The 19,549-nt window shown below is 37.2% G+C and overlaps 3 protein-coding genes across 4 annotated transcripts in view; all 3 read left to right on the top strand.

Moving 5' to 3' along the window:
- The window catches only part of LOC309712848 (signal-regulatory protein beta-2-like), a 71,366-nt gene that overhangs the window by 14,716 nt on the left and 37,101 nt on the right, over nt 1-19,549 (top strand). The window lies entirely within an intron of this gene.
- LOC309713025 (uncharacterized protein) lies at nt 5,292-7,202 on the top strand. Of its 2 annotated transcripts, XM_082544353.1 has the most exons (5): nt 5,292-5,351; nt 5,444-5,462; nt 6,024-6,371; nt 6,754-6,809; nt 6,899-7,202. In XM_082544353.1, exons 2-5 carry the CDS (start codon nt 5,447-5,449, stop codon nt 7,019-7,021), a joined length of 543 nt encoding a protein of 180 aa, XP_082400479.1. In that variant the 5' UTR covers nt 5,292-5,351; nt 5,444-5,446; the 3' UTR covers nt 7,022-7,202. The 2 variants fall into 2 exon arrangements, 1 of the variants encoding a protein (XP_082400479.1); XR_014278463.1 differs by lacking the exons at nt 5,292-5,351; nt 5,444-5,462; nt 6,024-6,371 and adding an exon at nt 6,569-6,663.
- Nucleotides 14,918-18,920, top strand: LOC309712777 (uncharacterized protein). Its single transcript, XM_082543844.1, has 6 exons — nt 14,918-15,793; nt 15,926-16,258; nt 16,523-16,876; nt 16,954-17,079; nt 17,324-17,379; nt 17,468-18,920. Exons 1-6 carry the CDS (start codon nt 15,751-15,753, stop codon nt 17,651-17,653), a joined length of 1,098 nt encoding a protein of 365 aa, XP_082399970.1. The 5' UTR covers nt 14,918-15,750; the 3' UTR covers nt 17,654-18,920.

Below are 19,549 nucleotides of genomic sequence, written 5' to 3'. Positions count from 1 at the left end.
CCAAAGAGATTTCAACTTTCACAGATTATGCAGCATTATGGCAATGTCTCTAATAAACCCTAGTGTGCAACTTTGTGAAACACAGAAAAGTTTCTGTTTTTCATTTTATACTCCAGAAATGCCAGTTTTTTTACAACTACATTTGTAAAATGAGCGTGACACCCCTGCCTTAGACAGACTTTTGTCAGTTGAGATACTTCCTCAGTGTCTGAGCCAGAGCATATGGACTGGATGGGCAACTTGACAGGGAGGCATTTGTCTCACCTCTTACCTCCTATTTATTTTATTTTTTTTAAATGAGCAAGTCTTTTTAATACTCATATATAGTTGTGAAAATATGTCGATAGAATTTAGCTCAGTAGGCACCTTTTTGGATGGGACTGGAACCCCAAAGGCTCCATAAAGGCAACAGTGTACTCATCCAGCTGAACGAGGAAGTACACTGGATGAACACCTGCTGACCAAGCATTGCTATGTGACATTTGACCCATCTGTTCCAGTCCAAGGACATATCTGCTGAGTCATCATTGAATCATTCAGTCTTTTGTGCAATCAACCAATCACCTCCCACTACCACCCCCTAGATGAGTCACCGATGCACTCCAAGAGATCCAAGGGTCAGCCAGATCTTCAGACTGCCCGTTTTCACATGAAAACAAGACACGTGTTATAATCATAACTAACCCAAAAGCAAAACCCAGTAATTTACTTGGAATCAACAAAAAAATAAAAGTCCTAACACTTTTTTCAGTCCTTTATAAAGCATACAAAGAACAGGGGAAGGATTACTATAATTGCTAATGAAATAAGAAAATTCTGTGTTTAACCAGGTTCTTGTCTTTGGTTTCTTGCTGTATGCAAATGGAGACAGAAAGTGAGTGAGACAACTTGCAGAGAGGCAGTGGTTTTGCTAGAATGGCGATATTTGTCTACCAAGCCTTTCCACAACTATTTTATATTGTTAAAACAATGTCTATGTTTAAAAATATGCAATAATATTTATACATATGATAAAAACTTTCTTTATACTCTCAAATGACTTTGAAAGGGCCTTCTGCGTTTTAGTCATGAGAACAACAAGCAAAGCCACAAGCAACAACTATACTGACAAACTAAAGTTGTGGTGGGCCATTTCTCCACCCCTTGACCAACTACTGAAGCTGTTTACTCAGAACAGAACTCACTGTGTGCTTTAACAGGATATGAAGTGAGCAAAGACGTCAGCAAGCTCCCTTCAAACACCAAGCGTCTACAACTTTATGCATCTCTCATAAAGTGTTACATGTATGCAATATTCATACAACTGTATTTAAATGCATACTTAATTTGATCTTTCAAATTAAAGTACTTATCCATCACTGTGCTAAGAGAGGCACATATGAACACACTTTACCAAGGTTTCAAACCTATAGTCAAATAATTTGCCATTAAATAATTTCACTGCCACAAAGGACAGGGAGGGACAATTGATTAGCACCTCCCCTCTTCTGGAAGCAGCTATAAAAACATGTAAAAGTGTATAATTAAAAAAAATAGTCTAGTTAGTGTCCTTGTTGGTGTACCCTTCAAATACTCTTTTAAATGTGTTCTGATAATATTTTTACTTTTATATTGTGTCAATCTGCTAGACTTCTCATATGGATGAAAAAAAAACAAGAGCAGCTTCCTGAAACTGAAGTATAGAGTGAAACAGGAAGAAAAGCCGCTTTGTATTTACACCTTTCTTTGAAAGCCCAACCACAGAAATGCTTAAGTTTCCATGCACTGTTTGTTTGTCAGCGATGACTTTGACTTTAGGTTTAGTTGTCTTTGTGTGCAGACATTAAGAAAAGGCAGAATATGCAAAGTAAAACAACTTTTTAAGAAAAAGCTTTTCATGTTCACCCTCTAAACTTCACATTTACTTCTTAAATGCTTGCTATATTGTTATGTGTAAATCATCATGCACATTATTAATGTGAAGAATTTTTTTTAAATTATTATTATTGTAAGCAGTGAAGTGGCAGAACTGAAAGTAGTCTTAGACGGGAGGCTGTCATGTAACACACAAATCTCTAGCTTGACCAAAACTGAGATTGTGGTTTCGTGCTACTATAGATTTTTCTGCCAGGAACAGACACACGTGATTTGGTTGACTGTAGTCCACTGCTTTTTAGGGCCAGATTTTAATGTAGGTGCTTTCATTTTCCTGACATACAATATAACAGGTGAATGTGTGAATGTCTTCCTAGTTACTGTTTTGGTTACACATACCAAACTTTTTCTATTTTTGGTAAACTTGCCCTAATCATGATTAGGGCTGAAAACAGGATCTGTTTTCAGTTTTATGTGTGTATCAGTGTTTGTGTGTTGATAGGTGGAGTTTAGTAAGTTGTTAGCACACAGGTTGCAGCCTAATTAACCCCCACACTTCTGTACTTGTAATGACTTACACTGTTCCAAAAAATAGTAATGTCAAAGTATCTTACTGTATATTTTACAGTTTTGTACTGTCTTTCTAGAATATCATGGAATCTACATAAGTAGACTGTGATTTTACATGTCAAAGGTAAAATAGCACAACATCACTGTAAATATAGTACAAAACAATTTACTTGTTTTTTAAATATATATTTTTTGTACATATACATATTTAGATTGTAAAAATACATCCAGAAATGTATCATAATTTCACAAATATTTGTCTGTTATTTGAGAGAATGATCTGTTAAATTCAAATGTAATACTATGGAAAAATATATAAAATGATAGAAAGTTAATGAGAATAATCAATAATTAAACAGTATTTGAATTATAATTGTGCTGAAAATTTCATGTCATCTAGGTCTGATTCAATAATTCAGAGGTAACAAGTGAAAATATAATTAATAGGGATAAAAACTAAAAAAAAAACATATAAAACATTGCACGGCCACACTGTGATAATTATATATTTTAAAAAATAAATGTAGAGGTAGGAATTGCAATTAATATGAATCTCAAAGTATTCACAACATTCCTGAACAGAAATAGGCCTCTGCACCTGGGGTGAAGGTGTGGCCATGAAAACAATGTGACATGCCATTGGATGTTGGGACACATAATAACATGACGCTAAGCATCGGCCAATGAATGTGAACTAACAACCACAAGGTCGTGGGTATGGCTGTACTGTAGGAAAATCCTAATATAAAAGTATTTTACTGCATTTTACAGTTTTGTTCTGTTCTTCTAGAATATCATTAAAGTTACGTAAATAGACTGATTTCACATTTCAAATGTACATTAACGTTAAATCACTGTAATGTAATAAAACATGATTTTCATGATTATTAAATGTATCTGTCTGTACATATGCATATTTGGATTGTTAAAATACATTCACAAATGTATCATGATTTCACAAATATCTGTCCGTTATTTGAAAGATCGAACTGTTGAATTCAAATGTAATGCTATGGAAAAGTATATAACATGATTCCTATAAGCTTGTGTTACATCACATAAGTATTATTATTATTGCTATTTAGGGCGATCGTGGCTCAAGAGTTGGCAGTTTGCCTTGTGATCAGAAGGTTGCCAGTTCGAGACCCGGTATTGTGTCCGTGGTCAAGACTCTTCACCTACCTACAAGTGATGGCCAGAGGGGCCGATGGTGCGATATGGCAGCCTTGCCTCTGTCCCAGGGCATGCAATCCATTATTATTTAAACCAACTGTTAACTGTATATTTCTGTACATTTACGTATTATGATTCATATTGCCACATTCATTGACCTTGTCATTGACACAGAGGGTTAACGAGGGAAGTGGGAGCACACGGGGAACACAGCTGACACAGATAATCATAACGAGACACAGCAGTAGTAAACACAACACTGACGGGAGACTGTCAAAGTAAAACAGGATGTACAGAGGTGCAGACAGGAGGAGAGAGAGAGAGCACAGGCATGGCGGGCTGGGGAAACATGGAATAAAACACAAGGAGGGGAGACAAGGGCTCACAGATACACAGAGAGGCACACAGGGGGAAAAGTCACAAGGGGAAATCAAAATAAGGAACAACTTAACAGAGCAACCCAGGAACCATGGCCTAAATAAAGAACAAAATACAAAAATACACGAAAACTAAGAATGCTGGGCCAACATGGCCCAGGATCATGACACGTAGCAATCAAAACACTTGTGAAATTATCTAGCAACTAGTCAAAGTTTACCCTTAAACTGTTTACTGTAAAGTTTAGTTCTTCAATTTATACCAATGGATGTTAATGACATAACTGACATGAGATAAAATATCCACCCATCTATTCTCTTTCACTCATCAGGGTTGTAAGGCACTAAAGCTTTTTTCAGCAACCGTAGAGCCAGAGGCCATTTAGCCCCTGGACAGGTCACCAGTCTTTCACAGGGCTAACACAGAGAGTCAGATATCCATTTGCACTCACATTCACACCTTTGGCTAATTTAGAATCACCAATTAACCTAAACCCACTAACTGCATTTCTATGGACTGTGGGAGGGAGAGAGAACCCACACAAACATGGGAAGAACATGCAAGCGCCACAGAGAAAGACAACCGCCTGGATTGTGGAGTCAAACTCAGGCCTTCTTGCTGTGAGGCAACGGTTTTAACCCCCGTATTACTATGATAAAATGTGTGTTTCACAACTATTGAAAATGTTAAAACACTGAACAAACCTCCTGGTGTTCAGTGGCAGTAGTCCCTGCCATGTAGCATCCTGTCATTATGAGTTGTTTACAATGGCTACAGTCATTATCTAGGGTTATGCAAAGACATTCTTGTTGTCTAACTTTGACGATGCCTTAACCAGACTGAAACACATGGTTTTTGCAGCGTTCATTGATCAATAAGATTTTAATTTTTAAACAATTAAAATGAATTAAATATCACTTAAATAACCCTACATTTAACCAGAATTACAATTTCAAGTTGAGTTCTTTCAAAGCATTTGGGGTTAATTGTTTACAATGGCTCGATAACTGTCATATTGGCATTAATATAAAATGTGCTTCAGCTTTGTTGTGTTCTTTTTTCTAACTTTCAGTTTGAGAAACCCACAAGAATCAAATATGAGACGACAGGGTTTACATTTGGTGTTGCTTTATGTGCTTTAGTAGGAACAATGGTTGATACTGTTTCCACTCCAGTAATGGAGTGATACACCAACATAACAAGTAGCCAATCAGACTGCTCTGAAATAGTTCCCTCCCACTACCAATACTTATATCTGGATGATTCTTTTATATTAAGTTATTTTTACAACAGTATCAGGAAGGTAATACAACAAACAAACAAACAAAATCCAGAAATGGTTGTATTTTATTTGTTGCTGACGCTCAGTTTTGGATGTAAGTATTTGTAGAGACATCAGATTTACATATAAATATATTTATATATAAATATATAATAATATATTTCAATTATTGCCATTTTTATATAGATAATGAAGAGAAGACAAGGTAAATGATTCTGTCTCTTGTTCATGTCTGACTTGAATAATATTTTTCAGATTGCTCAGATGAACAGACTTTCGAGACAAAGACTGTTTACGTTGGGGAGAATATTAACCTGACGTGCCCCCGTAGAGATGTAGGAACCTTGTTTTGGATCAAGCTTGTTTCTGGAGACTTTCCTAAAATCTTAGGAAGATCATTTAGCTCTCAGAGTGCTGATCAGCGCATTAGAACTGTAACAGATCCTGGAATATTTGATCTGTATATTACAAAAGCACAGCAGAGTGATACAGGAGTTTACATCTGTATGAAAACAGCAAATCGAGAACTAACATTTTTGAATGGAACCTATTTGAAAATTGAAGGTAAGAATAGAAAAACATTTTCCTCTGAAATTATATAGGTTGTTTCTATATTCATGAACAGAGGCATATATGGCATTTATTTAAGTCAAGTTTTTACAAGCTTTTCTTTCTGTCTTTTTTTCTTTCTTTTTCCCTTTTCTATTTAAATTGGTCTTTAAAATAACAAGTGAATTTTTCACATAATTTTGTTTCATTTTTGTAGGACCAGAGCCTCCTTTCACTACAACTCCTCCATCTGATTCTGTCCATCAGAAACACACAGTCAATCTTCAGTGTTTGGTCCTCCATGACTTCCAGAATAAAACATGTCCAGTAGATGACAACGTGTTCTGTTTGAGTGCAGAACCACATCAATCTCACCCGGCTTCTAATTATGCTCATGTGAATGCTGGAGATGAATATGAAAGGAACTCAGAGGGACTCTCCACAAAAACATGTTTCTACAGCTACTTCAGAAACTCCAGCTCCTCTGATTCTCAGACGTATTACTGTGCTGTGGCCACATGTGTGGAGTCTTTTTCTGGAGACAAAACAAAAGCCGATACTGACGGTAACTGAATCATGTTTTTATGCAATGGGGAAAATTGGAATATTTGTCCATTTGATTAGATTCTAGTTTTTTACCTAATATTCTGTAATGCTAAATCAATCTATATAAAAAATATATCTGACAACACTTAATCATTGCTAACATAATTCATTTTCTTTTGTTTTATATCAGCAGTCAACAAGACTAATTCAACTTCTCTATCTGTTATGTGTTGCTTTGGCTGTAACCCTGATTGTTATAGCCTCTCTAATCTATTCAGTCAAGAACAATAGCTCATGTGTGGGTGGCAATGGTATGCAGAGTCAATCATACATTAATTTACCAAACAATATTTAACAAAATTGGACTCACATCAGTGTTGTGAATTTATCTATCAATACAGATGCAGTTGATTTCCAGGCAAATGTAACAGCAAAAGGAGATCAGGAAATTCCACAGGTAACTGTGAAAAACATCAGGAGCAAGCTTTCCGTATGTTTTAAAGTCTGCCTGTGTAACTAAGTCTCACCATTTTTCTGTTTCCTCAGACAGATGAAGACTCATTGGCTTATTCTGTAGCAATTTTCACTTGTGGAAAGATAAGATCCAGGAACAAGGACTACAGAACCTGCAGAGGACAAGAACATCTATGCTTATTTGAAGGCTCGTAAACTGGATTAATATCTGGACACATAACTCTTGCCTTTTACATTGGGTTAGAAATGTACTAACCTAATGTTCTTTTCCACATTTTATTAATAGTTTTATAGACAAAAATAAATAATTACAATGATAATTTTCAATGTAAATGGTATGAATTTTCATCTATGAATTAGTTTTTTCATTGTGGAACTTTTCTTTTTTCTGATGTTGTGATATGTTTCTAGATATTAATGTATCTGTATCTATTTCTTCATGACCCATTTTTCTTATGTTGATGTATTTTTTATTTATTTTTTTTGCATTAATTTAATTTAGATGAAACATGATGTTTTGCCCTTGATGTTTTGTAAATATCTATGTCAATATAGGTTGGTTTGAAATAAATAGAAAGTTACTGAACTATGTCTTGTTTATTAAATGGACTGCTTCCTACAACAAGCGAATTGCTCTGTGTTGACTAGTGATGTGTGATACCACTGATTTTCTTTCCGATCCGATATCAAGTAATATTCAGGGTGGTATCGACGATACTGATCCGATACCAATACTTTGTACAAAAACTTATTTTATTTATTGTATCTCAAATTATAGCGTCATAATGATAACAGGACATCAGATTTCTTGTTCTTATCACTTAATAATGCAGAGTTCATCATATAGAAATAAAAAAACTGAAGTTGTGCTATTTGAACACCTTGCCTGCCTGCAGCACTAAAGGACTCCGTGAGAGACGTCTGTCTCCCCCTAGCAGCGTCGTCCCTGTCCCTCTCCTCTCCTCCTCTTCAGTTCGCCTCAACATACGCTCGTCATATTCTGTGATATGATTTACTCTGAGGTGTTTGACAAGGTTAGTGATGTTGCCACAACCATACATGCCAACCCTCCCGATTTTTCCGAGAGAATCCCGAATTTCAGTGCCCCTCCCGAAAATCTCCCGGAGCCACCATTCTCCCGAATTTCTATCGATTTTCCACCTGGACAACAAAATTGAAAAACCATATCGCAGAATTCATAGTTTCACAGTTTCCAACAATGGCGGCAGCTGCTTAGTTTTAATATTACTCTTATTTCTCTTTCTGGGTCGCAAAAAAACTTTTTAACATATTTTCAGGTGAGAATGTGTAAACTTCAAATATCTGAGCCGATCGACACATCGTCTTCAAACCCCCGCGGACTTTCGCTACTCGGGTTAAACGTGATATAAGTCGCTTTGATAACCTAAAAATGTTATTGTTTGGTTTTTTCAGTGTTTTATTTGTTCGTGAGTAAATCGGTTTGGCTGAGATTAAAGTTATTAGATTAGATTAAATTAAATTTAACTTTATTAATCCCTTGGGAGGGTTACTCCGGTGTTTTCACAAAGCTGAATGAACGTCAAACAGAAAACTGATTAAACAAAGTGTGAGACGGTCGAGAGTTTACGTCAGTGCCCAGTTATATTTTAGATAGCAAGGAGCAGACAGCAGAGTTTCACTCCACCGAGGGAGCTCGTGACGTACTACCCGGCTTTCTTTAGACTGCGAAGGCCGGGTCCTCAGGTGGAAGCAGCCTCTTAATTTGGACACCCCCGCTGTTTCCGAGCCGGCCAATAAGAACGGTGATATTTAACGTATTTTATCCGATAAATAAACCCTGTAAAATGTATTTACCCCCCCAACAGCCCTTTTGAATGTCTCCCTAGTATGGCCACAACACCTCACTCTTGGAGCACTTTTTTGCCACATGTATCGCAAACCACGTCTCAGCAGTTTGTGGAGGTAAAATACGTCCGCACAATTACGCTCAGCCATTGTTGTGAGTGCGCACGCCAAGGGGCTGCGAGACATTTATACAGCCGTATTTCGCACATGACTATGAAAGGCGGAAGAGGAAGTAGTTCCTTTGAATGTAGACAATCCGAATGATATAGTTTCTTTCCACTGTGTTCCTGTTAATTATAAACTACAAATTTACCCTAAGTTACTAAAATATCGATATTTTAATATGAGAATCGATTCTAGAACATAAATGATTGGTATCGGAGGAATCGATATTTCAAGATCAATCCGCACATCACTAGTGTTGACACACCTTGTTATCTCTCTAACAAGGTTCCAAGTAGAGCTTCATCAGATAACAAGAAGAAATTGGAATGAGACAAAACATTTTTTTTTACCGTGCAATTTATTGAAAACAATGCTTAGACTGAAACAGGCTGTTTTACAGCTGCTCAAAAGTTTAGGAGCACATTCCTTTAAAAGGCCAACTCTGTGTTAAATTGTGTTATTATTATTCGTTATCCTCTGTCCGGTAGTCACACTGTCATGACGTTCTGATGGCAAAGACAAAAAAACTTTCCCGTTTTGAACGTGGTCATGTTGTTGAACTGCATAAGCAGTGTGTCTCACTCTAGCAGCGATGCTGAAGTAAGACGTAGTACGACAATTTCCTAAATGATCCTGAGGGTTATGAAACAAAAAAGTCTAGTGGAAGACCCCCAAAAATTTCACCAGCACTGAACTGGAGGATCCAATTGGTTGCCTGTAAATTTTAGGTTTCATTTTAAAATTTTAGTTCTAACCTTTAGGGCCCTACATGGTCAGGCTTCTCAATATTTATCTGACCTGCTGAAACCACATACATCTTCTCGGGCTTTAAGGTCATTAGATCAGAGACTGCTGGTGGTACCGCGCACTCGTTTTAAAACTCGTGGTGATCGGGCCTTTCAGACTGTGGCACCACGGTTGTGGAATTCTCTGCCACTGTCTCTTCGCTGCACGGACTGCATTGATTCTTTTAAGAAACAACTGAAGACATTTTTATTTAGAAAAGCATTTGATTAATTTCTTCTTATGCTGTTTTTATAGTTTTATTGTTTTACATTGTTTTATTTACTGTTATATTGTTTTTATATTCCCATTTCCTGTGTTGTAAAGGACTTTGTGATTTTTATCTGTGAAAAGCGCTATATAAATAAATTTTACTTACTTACTATCCGTCAAGACACTGGACGATCCTTGACCTAAATTAAGGCCATTACTGGTGGCATCTGAGACTGAAGGGCTTCAAAAACAAAAAACATCTTTAAAGGCCTCGTCTCCTTGAACTGCAAAGAACTGACCATTTGGGCTTTGTAAGAGAGCTCCAAACATGGGACGCTGAAAGGTGGAACAAAGTTTTATTCTCTGATGAGAAACAATGTAACCTTGATGGTCCTGATGGTTTCTAACATTATTGGCATGAAAAGCAGATCCCACCTGAAATGTTTTCTACTTGCCACAGTGGAGGGGGCGCCATAATGGTCTGGGGTGCTTTTTCCTTCTGTGGAAAAATGGGGCTTCAGGAGGTGCAGGGGTGCCAAATGGCCGCTGGCTATGTCCAGATGTTGCAGAGAGCATCCCTCATGACTGAGGGCCCCCGTCTGTGTGGTAACTACTGGGTGTTTTCAAAAAGACATCGCTACAGTACACAATGCCTGCAGGACAAGTGACTTCTTCCAGGAGAATGACATCACCTCTTTTGGAGCATTCTGTGTGTTCCCCTGATCTAAATCCAGTTGAGAACCTTTGGGGATGGATGGCAAGGAAAGTTTACAAGAATAGAAAACAGTTCCAGACAGTAGATGCCCTTCGTGCGGCCGTCTTCACCTCTTGGATAAATGTTCCCACTCACCTCATGGAAACGCTTGCATCAAGCACGCCCCAATAATTTTTTGAAGTGATCAACAACAACGGTGGAACTACTCATTACTAAATTCATATTTGGAACTTTGATTTCTTTTTTGGGGGGGTATACGTATTTTTGTGGAGGTGTGGTCGTAAACTTTTGATTAGCTGTAAAACAGCCTGTTTCATTTTAAGCTGTGTTTTCAATAAATTGCAGGCCCAAAACAATGTTTTGTCTCACTCATATTTATCTTTGTCTGGTGTATGTTAAGATGGGGTTTGTCAAAGTCTTAGAAACTATATTGTGGGATTGTGTTGCAGCTGAACAAAATTTTAAGTAGCTTAAGTAACTTTCACAAGGAGCAACTTTCTTGTAATTTTTTAGTGCTCTTGGGCAGTAGTTCCCCAGGCTTTCTAAAGGTCTTTCAAAAGTTTTACTTTGGACATTTGGCTGTTTTTTCACTCATTTATAGTCATAACAGATGAATTAGCACAGAACCAGTTTTTAATTGTAATTTGAAATGTTTTGTTACAAACAGGCTGTTGCAGTTTGACGGGCAACAAGGCATTTCCCAAAAGCAATTAGCTGAAAACTTAGTGAATAGTAGCATGCTGTGTGGGAAACTTAAGTAAACTGCAGAAGCAGAGGATGCTAAAAAAGTGGTTTGCCTAAAAAAAAGTATTTACATACCAAATATTGACTTTGAAAGTCATTAGAATTGTATAAGATTTTTTTTGTTATATGTACTGTTTTCCTCTATTTGTGCAACTTTCAGTAAATCACTCTCCTATTTCCTATTTTGGTAATAAATATAAAGAAATGAGAGGTGGCACAACATTTTGCACAGTACCTTATTTTATTGCTATGTGTAGCTCAGTGTTATACTCTCGTAAAGAATGGGATTTAGAATGAAACAGTGCAGATGATGGCATCTAAATACAATGATCAGTAAGGCAGTTAATTTTGGACACTGTACACAAAGTCTTTATTAACACTGTATTTGAGCCTAGATAGATAGATAGATAGATGTTTCTACTTCCCCCTCCCCTTCAGGAAGGAGTCAAACAGTCTGATAGTGTGTGGGACAAAGGAGTTTTTAAGTCTGTTGGTTCTAGACCTAGGGAGAAGCAACCTGTCGCTGAGCAGACTCCGCTGGTTATTTATGTACATATGCAGAGGATGCCCAACATTGTCCATATTGTCTATCAGTTTCTTTATTGTCCTCTTCTCTGCCAGAGTGTCCAGCTTCAAGCCGATCACAGAGCCAGTCTTCCAGATTAGTTTTGTGTTGACTTTGTTGATATACATTTCTGATACTTAATAATTCTTCCGATAGGGAAAAGCTGTTTCTGAAGTGGTAAACTATGGTGAAACTGTTTGTTGTTTCAAAGCTACATTAAAACATTATGATCTTCCCTAATTTTCAAAAGGGACAACACCCCCCCCCCATTATAACTCTTCTATCTGAAGTTGCTGGAAGTGTGTTTGGCTCACTAAATAGCTGTGCAGCAAACACAAAAATGGTCCACACACCACAAATGGACCCCATAGTTCCATTGGGCAAGCTGCAATTATGACTATTTAAGTTTTAGACTTAAGCAACCTCTATTGGACATAGAGATAAATGCATGTAAAATTTATGCTGGGGTCTTCACTCTTAGATATGACAGAGCACTGTAAATCAGATAACACTCGAGATCTAACCTAGATGTATTGCCTAAACCTAACCGGGCAGGATGTGAAAATGATAATAATCAATGACTGAAAGGAAAGTTTAAACATGGTCCCAGACAGGACTTAAACCCCTAACACGCCTATACAGGGAGTGCAGAATTATTAGGCAAGTTGTATTTTTGAGGAATAATTTTATTATTGAACAACAACCATGTTCTCAATGAACCCAAAAAACTCATTAATATCAAAGCTGAATGTTTTTGGAAGTAGTTTTTAGTTTGTTTTTAGTTTTAGCTATTTTAGGGGGATATCTGTGTGTGCAGGTGACTATTACTGTGCAGAATTATTAGGCAACTTAACAAAAAACAAATATATTCCCATTTCAATTATTTATTTTTACCAGTGAAACCAATATAACATCTCCACATTCACAAATATACATTTCTGACATTCAAAAACAAAACAAAAACAAATCAGCGACCAATATAGCCACCTTTCTTTGCAAGGACACTCAAAAGCCTGCCATCCATGGATTCTGTCAGTGTTTTGATCTGTTCACCATCAACATTGCGTGCAGCAGCAACCACAGCCTCCCAGACACTGTTCAGAGAGGTGTACTGTTTTCCCTCCTTGTAAATCTCACATTTGATGATGGACCACAGGTTCTCAATGGGGTTCAGATCAGGTGAACAAGGAGGCCATGTCATTAGTTTTTCTTCTTTTATACCCTTTCTTGCCAGCCACGCTGTGGAGTACTTGGACGCGTGTGATGGAGCATTGTCCTGCATGAAAATCATGTTTTTCTTGAAGGATGCAGACTTCTTCCTGTACCACTGCTTGAAGAAGGTGTCTTCCAGAAACTGGCAGTAGGACTGGGAGTTGAGCTTGACTCCATCCTCAACCCGAAAAGGCCCCACAAGCTCATCTTTGATGACACCAGCCCAAACCAGTACTCCACCTCCACCTTGCTGGCGTCTGAGTCGGACTGGAGCTCTCTGCCCTTTACCAATCCAGCCACGGGCCCATCCATCTGGCCCATCAAGACTCACTCTCATTTCATCAGTCCATAAAACCTTAGAAAAACCAGTCTTGAGATATTTCTTGGCCCAGTCTTGACGTTTCAGCTTGTGTGTCTTGTTCAGTGGTGGTCGTCTTTCAGCCTTTCTTACCTTGGCCATGTCTCTGAGTATTGCACACCTTGTGCTTTTGGGCACTCCAGTGATGTTGCAGCTCTGAAATATGGCCAAACTGGTGGCAAGTGGCATCTTGGCAGCTGCACGCTTGACTTTTCTCAGTTCATGGGCAGTTATTTGGCGCCTTGGTTTTTCCACACGCTTCTTGCGACCCTGTTGACTATTTTGAATGAAACGCTTGATTGTTCGATGATCACGCTTCAGAAGCTTTGCAATTTTGAGACTGCTGCATCCCTCTGCAAGATATCTCACTATTTTTGACTTTTCTGAGCCTGTCAAGTCCTTCTTTTGACCCATTTTGCCAAAGGAAAGGACGTTGCCTAATAATTATGCACACCTGATATAGGGTGTTGATGTCATTAGACCACACTCCTTCTCATTACAGAGATGCACATCACCTAATATGCTTAATTGGTAGTAGGCTTTCGAGCCTATACAGCTTGGAGTAAGACAACATGCATGAAGAGGATGATGTGGACAAAATACTCATTTGCCTAATAATTCTGCACTCCCTGTATCATTACATTAACATTTTAATTTTATTTTATTTTTTACATTTTAAAGATGAACATTTTAGACTGGTAAGGATCCATCATGTCTATTGAGAAACACTGAACACTTAAAAGGGTTGTTTGAAATGATATGAACAACTGACCAATACAATCACTTCGTAGAAGAACCTGCTGACACACAATGAGGACAGAGAGTAAATATTCGAAAGTAAAGACGAAACAACTACAAGATGAACCCCTAACATTAATTAGAAAAGGAATTTACCTTATAATTAAAATGGCTAAATATATAAGGAAGTAGTGATGGGATTTCCGGCTCTTTTTAGAGATCCGGCTCTTTCGGTTCGGCTCACTAAAAAGAGCCGGCTCTTTCGGCTCCGAACCGGCTCTTCAGGTTGTTTTGTTGCTTTAATTAATTCATTATTAACAATAATATAAAATTATGCACAAAAGGAATTACTAACGTTAAAAAAAAGTGGTTTTATTTGTATATGTTTATATATAAATATATGCGGTGGCCCCTAGAGACAAAACACGTACAAACTCCAAAACACATTTCTAGCATGAACTGAACTTCCAAAGCAGAGCTACTAGATCACTTAAATTACACAATTGAAAGCATGTGTGTATTGTTTGTGTATTTATACACAGGCACTCATATATATTCAAATAATTTAAAAAAAAGTTCATTTACCTGTTACTACCACACACCAAATCCAGTCATTGGTACTTGCTGGCTTGTGTAGCCACAAGATAACAAAGGCTCAACACTGCGCCCAGCATCCTGGAGCACTTCTGTTGTCTTTTGTACGTGTTTTGAGTTTTTATGTGCTTCTGTTTTTTGTACGTGTTTTTACGTGTTTTGGAGTTTTTACGTGTTTTGAAGTTTGTACGTGTTTTTACGTGTTTTGGAGTTTGTACATGCTTCAGAGTTCGTACGTGATTTGAAGTTTGTATGTGCTTTGTCTGTAGGGGCCACTGTAAATATACTTTTGTTTTTTCACTCCACATAAAATGTAATAAATAAATCATCTAATACAAAAATCAACTATTCACATTTCAACTTTTAACTATTTAAATTTTCAGCTTTTTCCTTTTACAAATTTAAAGTGAAAACAACACAAAACACTGCAAACCACAACACAATTAAATATAAATTATAATATGAAAACAAAAAGAAGATGCATATTCTCTGTCATATGGGCCTGCATGAATAAACTTTCTGAATCCTTTATCATCTGCAACCAAAAATAGTTGTGGATGATTACTACACCTTTCTAATGTGACGTTGTTGTCCCTGCTCTCTCTTTCTCTCTCTCTGGCTCTGTTCCTGTGCTACTGAGTGTAACTACCGCCCCTCCCCCCTCTGCCCAGCATAAAGCACAAGGCTCAGGTGCGAAGTGAAGCGGAAAAAAAGTGCGAGAGAGAGGCTGAGAGAAAGAAAAAAAAAAACCCACGTGACGGCTCGCGATAAGGAGCCGGCTCGCGTCGTTCACGTCAAAGAGTCGGCTCTAAGAGCCATTTCGTTCGCGAACAACCCATCACTATAAGGAAGAGATGACCTGCCCTGGACAACAGAAATGTGTGACAGGAAGTGCACTTGAACCTTTATTCTGTGGTAACCAATCAGATTCATTTGACAGTGTGACATGCTGTAATACCTCCTACAGTCAATGAAATACCTTCAAGCTCAAGAAAAGAGACACTGTCAAGATGATCGTGTTATTGGTTACACTGCTTTATCTCCATCAAGGATGTAAGTTTTTTCTTTATTTTATTTCGTATTCCGTGTATTCTGTATTCATGTTCATATTCATATTGTTTTCATGGTTTTTAATAATCATTGTGACTTAATATTGTAGATTCTGTATGTTTTCTTTCAATTTAGATACACTTATCCCGATAACTTCAGTTCAACTTGGTGAAACTGTAACCTTCACATGTGATCTGCGTAAGAATTCACAGTTCAACCGTAGAGAAGTCGACTGGTACAAGCAGAGTACCGGGGACTCTCTAAAATTAATATGGACACTGAAGGAATCTGCACAACCTGAGTTTTCTGCTGAGTTTAATCAATCAAGATGGAAGGTTAATTACAATGAAAATTCCACCAATCTGACCATTTTGAGGGCAAACCAAGAGGACGAGGGAATCTACCACTGTGGAATCACCGAGTGGTTCAAGAATACTGAATGGAGCAGCACATATTTGTTAGTCAAAGGTAATAATGCGATCTAATTATAAGTTTTCCCTAACTTTAACCAATAAAGCAGCAGTGTTAAGAAAAAATAACATCATTAATAAACATGTTTTGAAAACTGACATAATAATTTACATTTCATAAAATCTAAGATACATTTTATCTATTTTTTTAAACTAATTTTAGTGATTTCATAAGATATTCCAAGTGAAATATTTCAATGCAAGGCACACAACTGTGTAACACCTAAAGTCACATTTGCTAACACTGTTTTATTTAATCCAGGACGCACTCAAAGAACATCAGACTATACTGTTGTTCAGACACCGCTGATAACAGTCCAGGAACCAGGAAACTCAGTGACTTTTCTGTGCTCAGTCTTCTCTGACTCTGACAAAAAGACATGTCCCAGAGATCTCACCGTGCTCTGGTTCAGAGCTGGATCACATAAAAGTTATCCAAAATTAATCTACACTGACAGAAACAAAAGTAAAGAATGTGATAAGAGATCTGACCCCCAGAAGAGTTGCAATTATACTTTTTCTAAAATTGTCAGCTCGTCTGATGAAGGGACTTACTACTGTGCTGTGGCCACGTGTTGGGAATTATTCTTTGGAAATGGAACTAAACTTCAAATAGGTAGGACTTTGAATAATATGACAGCTAGTTTTCTGTGTCTTTCAGAATCATTAATCATTTCTTTCCTTTTTTTCTAGAGCAAAAGGCAGGTTCTGAATTTACTGTGCTGGTTATAACAGTAATCTGCTTGTTTATTTCTGTGATTCTCACTATTGTTTGCATCTGTTGCCGAACTCCAAGAGTAGCATGTAAACAATTTAAAGGTAAGTGTTATTCACTGACTCTTAAAAAATCATACTAAATCATTTTCAATAAATTGTATTTGGTACATATGTTATATACACTTTTACACTTGATATTAGCTGCTGAGTGCACACCCTATTACATTTGAACACATCAAGTTCAAGAACATAATTTTAATTTTTAAAAAAGTAAAATTGTCAAGTCCACAATTGAAAGCATGAGGTAATGTGGATTTTTATTTCTTTAAATCAACATTATGCCCAGAAAACAGCTCTTCACAAGCAAGACAAGATGCCTTGAGCCAAACAATGAATGAACATGTAAGTAATAAGACTAAGTCATAATTGTTATTTCAGGGAAACGATTTACTGTAGTTTTATATAACAATATGAATTTTATTTTGCATAGACTGAAAGTGGACATGATCTAAATTATGCTGCACTGCATTTCTCTGGAAATAAAAGTGCAAGAGGAAGGAAGAAGAAGAATGAACTGGAAACTGAGGAAACGGTGTATTCTCATATAAAAGCAGAGTGTGAAAGTGTGTCTATACAAAACCTGTCTTTTAATACTGATTTGTTTAATTGGAAATAGAAAATACAAAGAACTTATTCCTGATTTTGCTGAAAACATGATGTTTTGCATATACTGTTATTTACATATTATTGTGTTTGCCTGTTCTTGTTTTGTTTCTGTGTGATTTTACAAATGCTTAAATTAACAACATGACTCACGATATCAATATTGGCTCACAGTGTTAATCGTGACTAGCTTAAGTCAGTTCAGTCTGTCTGCATCCACTTTCAAATTGATTGAGATTAGAAATTTTTTTCACTATAAATTTAATTATTCTGACTTTAGTCTTGCACCAACATGATTTGCCATTGAATTTGCGACATAAAATAGATGTTATTCCTGGCTTTGGAAAGGGCTAAAGAATCAAACAAGGTTGCAAGGGGCACTTGTCCAAATTGCTCTTTGACTTTTTTGGGGGGAAAAATATCACGCATTCCTACATAGGAGACACTATGGTGGGATTCTACAATTGAATGAGAGATGACCTGACCTGCACTTCCCAAAAGGTTGATTCTGTTTATCTGGACGTAGCGTTTTCAGTGGGAGAAACATTTCGTCACTCATCCATCATTAGCTTATAGACAAACACCTAACACTAACTGTCAAGCACAGTGGTGAAAATAAAATGGTTTGGGTTTGTCCAACAGCTTGAGCTTGGCCAAAACATGGGAGTTGGCAACAACGATCACGACTCAAACAAATCTACAGTATAACAGCTGGATTTACCTGCTGCAAATAAATTTACCTGCAAAATACCTACCTGGCCTCTCTCTAATCAATTATGTTGTAACTAGGAATCCAGCCTGCCTGCTAACAGCCACTCCAAAGCTCTGGTTCAAGGACACAACAAGTGCGATTTCACACTGCCATCATAAATCTAGTAAAGATTTAGCAGCCCTTCCTTGCCCATTGCTGACATCCCTTCTGTGCTTTAACATAAACTCTAGTCACAGTCCAGTAGAGATAATGCTCATGTACCAGTTGTCCACTGAAAGACTTTGCCAAAATATAACCAGATTCTTTAAAGAATATTTTGACGTATTCTTAAGATTGTCCAATAAAATGTAACCAAATACATGTTTTAACACACCAGAATTAAATCTCCTTCCACTTGGCTATTAGTGCTATTTGACTGAAGTATCGGATTTGAATTACTCTAAAATTTCAACAGCACAAAATGCTGTGAATTTCAAAGAATAATAAATAAATATTTCACCACAGTAAATTCTTACATATCAGACTTAGAAAACAGTAAGCTTTTAATGACTGACTTCATCTGAAGGGCATAAACTTCAGAAAAGGAAAAGGAAGAAACTTTTAAAATTACTGCGATTAGCAGCAGGGTATCGACAATGAGAGTTAATAAATATGTGAAAAATGACTGAGCTTTGTGCAGATTGTGAACTGTAAATAAAAATAGCATACAATGATTTGCAAATCTCAGAAACGCACATTGTGCAGAAAATGAATAGAGTAGGACACTATCATAGGGATTAGTCAACATCTGTAGTGATGCAGACACTGTCCTTGTCTGTTGTGTTGAGTTGATGGGACAGCTGGGATTCACTTGTCTTGTGCCTTTACTATAATGACCATGAGGTGTAAGTAACGACTAAAAGAAAAAGACTTAGATTAAAGGTGGAAGAAATGTGTTTCCACTCAAGACTATTAGTAACTAGGTTAAGAGCACAGTCATTCAGTAGGGGATCAGAGTAGAGCTACTACTTCTGCTTTTGCAACATCAAAAGGTGGTGTGAGTATCTTAGTTGGATGACTGTTTGTTTCTAACATGTCCTACCCCAGTGCAGACTCCAGCCTGTGCAACACAGACAAAGGGTAGAAAAATGGATGAAAGTTTGGATAGAAGAATAGGTAGCAGCTCACAGGTTAGGAATAAGCAATGTGCACTGAGCA

The sequence above is a fragment of the Aulonocara stuartgranti genome (assembly GCF_965226115.1).
Source record: "Aulonocara stuartgranti genome assembly, chromosome: 2".
NCBI classification, from domain to species: Eukaryota; Metazoa; Chordata; class Actinopteri; order Cichliformes; family Cichlidae; genus Aulonocara; species Aulonocara stuartgranti.
This window is presented reverse-complemented; position numbering and strand designations above follow the sequence as displayed.